This window comes from Parus major, unplaced genomic scaffold, assembly GCF_001522545.3.
Source record: "Parus major isolate Abel unplaced genomic scaffold, Parus_major1.1 Scaffold273, whole genome shotgun sequence".
NCBI classification, from domain to species: Eukaryota; Metazoa; Chordata; class Aves; order Passeriformes; family Paridae; genus Parus; species Parus major.
In genome coordinates, this window is record NW_015379267.1 from 349,878 (window position 1) to 354,737 (window position 4,860).

At 71.3% G+C, this 4,860-nt stretch overlaps 1 protein-coding gene across 1 annotated transcript in view; it reads left to right on the forward strand.

The window, feature by feature from the left end:
* Positions 1-4,021: 4,021 nt before the first annotated feature.
* The window catches only part of ITGA3 (integrin subunit alpha 3), a 10,868-nt gene continuing 10,029 nt past the window's right edge, over positions 4,022-4,860 (forward strand). The window contains exons 1-2 of the mRNA XM_015615800.3: positions 4,022-4,459; positions 4,546-4,628. Coding sequence (XP_015471286.1) covers positions 4,057-4,459; positions 4,546-4,628 — 486 coding nt within the window. The 5' untranslated portion in view covers positions 4,022-4,056. The remainder of the gene's footprint in view (positions 4,460-4,545; positions 4,629-4,860) is intronic.

Sequence of the window (4,860 nt, forward strand, 5' to 3'; positions counted from 1 at the left end):
CTGTCCCCCGCTGTCCCCCCGCTCCACCGGGTCCCCCGATCCCCGTCCCCGATCCCCGATCCCCGTCCCCGGTCCCTCCTGGCTGGGAATTCCCGTCCGTGCCTGGAGAAAGCTCCGCCGCAGGGGCCGGGCCGGGTTTGTCCCCCTCAAGGGCAAAGATTTTTGCTGGATCACCTTCCCGCGGCTGTCCCGGCTCGGGGGGGTCCTCGGGAGCCCCCCGGGGATCCCGTTTTTCCCGGGGGGGCCTGGCAGCAGCTGCTGGGTGCGGGCATGTGCCGCTCCGCATTCCAGGGATGCATTTCGGCCCCGCCGTGGGACGGGGAGTTGTTGTTGCTCCGGTGCAGGAGGGAGCGGCGCCGTTCCCTGCGGAGCAGCTCGGGGGGTGCGGGACCCCCCCCCGCCCTCGGGGACACGCGGACCCCCAGCCACGGCCGGGTCCTGCCCGCTCCGGTGGCATCGCAGCGGCTGCCGGGGGGCACCGGCCGGCACCGGCACCGGCACGGATCGGTTCGTGCCCTCCCGGCAGCGGCCCTGGGGGGATCCTGGGGGGATCCTGGGGGGATCCTGGGGGGCCGTGACAAGGACCCGCCACCCCTCCACCTGCGCCGCGTGTCCCGGCGTGTCCCAGCGTGATCCCCACGGGGCGCGGAGGCTCCGCCGGCTGCGGGGGAGAGGCTCCGGAGCCAGAACCCCCCCGGGAATTCACGTTCCGTTCCCCGGGAGCCGCCGCTGCCCGTCCCCGTGGCGGGGACCCGGAACAGCGCGGGGTTCTCTCCGTGCCTGGGGGGTGGCCCCAGTTTGGGGTGTCGGGGCCGGTGCAGGGGGGCCCCCGGACCCCCCCGGGGGTTGCAGCCGCGCCCCGGTGCCGGATGGAGGCTCCGGTGCCCTCCGCTCACAGGTGCAGGGTGGGGACAGGAAAGGGACACTTCCTGCCCGACCTGCCGCGGGGGAGGGGGCGTCCCGTGCTTTTTTGGGGGGCTGGCTCCTGCCCTGGCTGTTGGCAGCGGAGGGATGCTCGGGGGGAGCCGCGGCATTCCCGGCGGGGGCCCGGCGGGCACGGGGCGATGCCGGAGCCCCCCCGGTTCCGCGGGGTTTGCGCTCCCCGCGGAGCCGGGCCCAGGGAAGGTTTTGTTTGCTCTCTCCTCCCCGGCCAGGTGAGCGCGGGCTGGGAGCGGGGCTCTTATCAGCCCTCGAGATTAGGGAGCTCCTCGGGCCGCTCCCGCCGGGGGCCGCTTTGGCTCGTGGAGCCGGTGACCCCGGCCCAAGGGGGTGTGGAGGTCCCTGGGTGACCTGGGGAAACTGAGGCACGGCAGGTCCGGTCCAGGAAGGCTGAAGACCGACCCCCCTCCCCTCAAAATCTGCAGGAGGGGGGAGGCAGCACCCACATCTGCATCCCTGTAGGAATTGAGGCTCTGCCCGGGGCTCGGGGGTCTCTGATTCCAGCTGGCTGCTGAGGAGAGCGCTCTCCTGGCGGCGTTCCCGGCTTTCCCTCCCCCCGGCTGGGCTTTCGCAGATCGCTGGAGCTGGCTGAGCTCCCCCTGCCTTGGCCCGAATCCGCCGGGGTCCTGCGGCTGCTCGGCAGGAGGAGGGGGACGGATGTGGGGCCGTCCGTCCGTCCGTCCATCCATCCATCCATCCATCCATCCGTCCGTCCGTCCGTCCGTCCGTCCATCCATCCATCCATCCATCCATCCATCCCTCCACCCCTCCAGGAGCCGTCGCTCCCTCTCCCGGCTCCTCCCCAGAGAGGCTCCGCTGGATTTTCCTGCTCAGGGACCCCCGTGGCAAACACAGCGGCCCTGGGGAGAAACTGGGGGGCTGCCGGAGCACCCCCCACCCCCCGCCTGCTCCTCCCGGCTCCGTCACCTCTGGAGCGTGGTGGGAGACGGATGAGGAGCTCCCCTCGCTGCTCCCTGGGGAGGGGGCTCTGGGGCTGGGGGCTCTGGGGGGTGCACGACCCCCCCGCTCCAGACCTTGCTGAGGTGTCCGGCCGGGATTCTGTGCCATCCTCGCCTCTCCCACCCCGGTGGGGGGCACGGTTTGGGGTCCTGGTGCCCCCGCTCCCAGCTCAGCCCCCCCGCTCCCAGCTCAGCCCCCCCCGCTCCCATCCAGCCCCCCCCGTTTGCCAGGGCGGATTAGGACGGAGCACGGCCTCACATTCCTGCTTCCCTCCCTTCCCGGCCTCCCCCTCGTGCCGCTCTCTGACCATCTCCAGCACGATCCCGGCCCCCCCGGCCCCCCAGCCCAGTGCCACCAGCGCCACAAACCGGTCCCGGAGCCCCCCAGATCCCGACCCCGCTTCCCCGGATCCCCGGGAAGCCGCTGGCCCCTTGGCTCACCCCGGCTCGGGGACGCCCCCGGTGTCCCCCCTGCTCTGCCGGGACCCGCGTCCCGCACTCCCCCTTTTCCCAGGAGCTGCGGGTGGGCTGCCGTGCCGGGAATCTTGGCTGGAGGCAGCGGGATGCCGGAGCTGCTTGGCTTGGGTGGGCTCCCGCTCCCCGGGACCCGCGGGACCACCGGGGGAGCCGGGGGACACCCCGGGGGCTGCAGGTCCGGTGGGGTTCGGGGTGTGGGGGCAAGACCCCCCCAGCTCTGAGTCACAGCAGCTGCCCTGAGTCACTTCCCCCCCAGGTGAGGGGTGACAGCGGTGCCCCCCTGTGCCCCCCCCCCCCAAATTCCTTTGTGCCGAGCTGGCAGAAGCCAGGAGGCATCACCCGCCTCGTTCCCTTCCCTTCCCGCTTTCCGGCACCCCCATCCTGGCATTCCTGCGGGGAGCAGCCCCCCGGAGCCCCCCTTTGGGGTGAGCGCTGCCAGCCCCCCCTCACCTGCAGTCCCGGGCTGACTCAGCCGCCCCGGGGGGGTCCCGGCGTGCCGGGGCGGGGGCTGCCCGGGGCCCCGCATTCCTCCTGTGCCTGGGCTTTGAGTCAGCGCCCGGCCCGCCCGGACGTGCCCGCGCTGCCGGGCCCGCATTGCTCAGCTTCCCGGCACTCCCTGCCCGCCGGCGCTGCCCGGGGACAGCGGGGCTCGGCCCGGCTGGCGACTGCTCAGCTCGGTACACCGGTGTGCTCCGTGATCAGCGCTGGGAGCCGTGTCATGGCCTGGGAGCCGTGTCCCCTCTGTGTCCTGGGAGCCGTGTCCCCCCCCATGTCCTGGGAGCCGTGTCCCCTCTGTGTCCTGGGAACCGTGTCCCCCCCATGTCCTGGGAGCCGTGTCCCTCCCGTGTCCCCCCCGTGTCCTGGGTGCCGTGTCCCTCCCGTGTCCTCCCTGCCAGAGGGAAGCGCTTCCTCCCCCAGCACGGCCACCTCCACGCCATTGTCCCCGCGCTCCCCAAGGACTTCCCGGCGGAAAGGCTGGCCCTTCCGCAGCCCTCCGGCCGTGCCAGCTCCCCATGCCAGGGCCACGGGGCCTTGCTTGGGGTCCCTGGCATCTTCCCTTGGGGCGGGGGGTCCCTTCAGCATCGCCTGGAGGGGCTGGGGGGCACATCCAGCCTGGAATGTCACTGTCCCCCCATGGCAGTGCCGGGACTCAGCCGGGCCATCCCGGCCCTGCCTGGGGGAAATCACCCTCGGGAGCTGCTGCCTGTCCTGGGACAGCCCGGGAACCTCGGGGTGTCTGTCCAGGATGAGGGGTGTCTGTCCTGGATGAGGGGTGTCTGTCCTGGATGAGGGGTGTTTTTCTGGGATGAGGGGTGTCTGTCTGGGATGAGGGGTGTCTGTCCTGGATGAGGGGTGTCTGTCCGGGATGGGGGGTGTCTGTCCTGGATGAGGGGTGTTTTTCCGGGATGAGGGGTGTCCGTCCCAGCTCCCCCTCCCCGCTCTCAGGGGGTTCTGTCCCCTGTCCCGGCATTCCCTGGCACGGGAGCTCGGCCCTGTCTGCCGGACACGCCGCAGCTGTGCCGGGGCTGCGGATCAAAGGTTGGCCGGGAAGGGCCGGGGGTGTTTACACAGATGGGGGGCCCCGGGGCTGGGCTGGGGGTGCTGAGCAGCCCCTCCCTCCTCTCCCTGCCAGCACAGCGAGGTTTGGAGGGTCACTGTGACCCCTCTTCCCACCCCCCACATGCACGGGGCTGGGGGCTCAGCCAGGCTGGGATGGAGTCTGGGAAGGAGTGAATCTGTCAGTCTGTCCCTGACCCCATTCGGGGTCCCTGTGTCCCCTTCCAGCTCTGGAGCTGGGCCTGACCCATGTTTGGGGGTGTCAGGGTGTGACAAACTGGGGAAGCAGCTCCGGTGTCCCCCAAGCGTCCCCTCCCCAGGGGCTCCGCACCCCAGATTGAGTTGGAGGGGTTTGGGGGGCTGGACCTGCTCACCCCACGCCCCTCCCCCGTTTCTGCCCCCCAGGCTGCTGGTGGGGGCCCCCCAGGACGCGGAGCCGGTGAACGGGACACGGACGGGAGCCGTGTACGCCTGTCCCCTGAGTGCCACCACCCGCGACTGCCAGCGCCTGGCCATCGAGCTCAAGGGTGGGTGACACCCCCCGGGGGGTGGGAGCACCCCAAAACCCCCCCAGGAGTGGGGACCCCCTCTGAGGCCGGTTCTTCCCCTGCAGATGAGCCGGACAAGGCCATCATTGAGGACATGTGGCTGGGGGTGACAGTGGCCAGCCAGCGGCAGCCACCGGGGAGGGTTCTGGTGAGTCTGGGGGCACCGCGGGGCTTTGCACACCTGGATCCTGGATCCCGGATCCTGACACACCTGGATCCTGGATCCTGACACACCTGGATCCTGACACATCTGGATCCTGGATCCTTACACATCTGGATCCTGGCTCCTGACACACCTGGATCCCGGATCCTGACACACCTGGATCCTGGATCCTGGATCCTGACACACCTGGATCCCGGATCCTGACACACCTGGATCC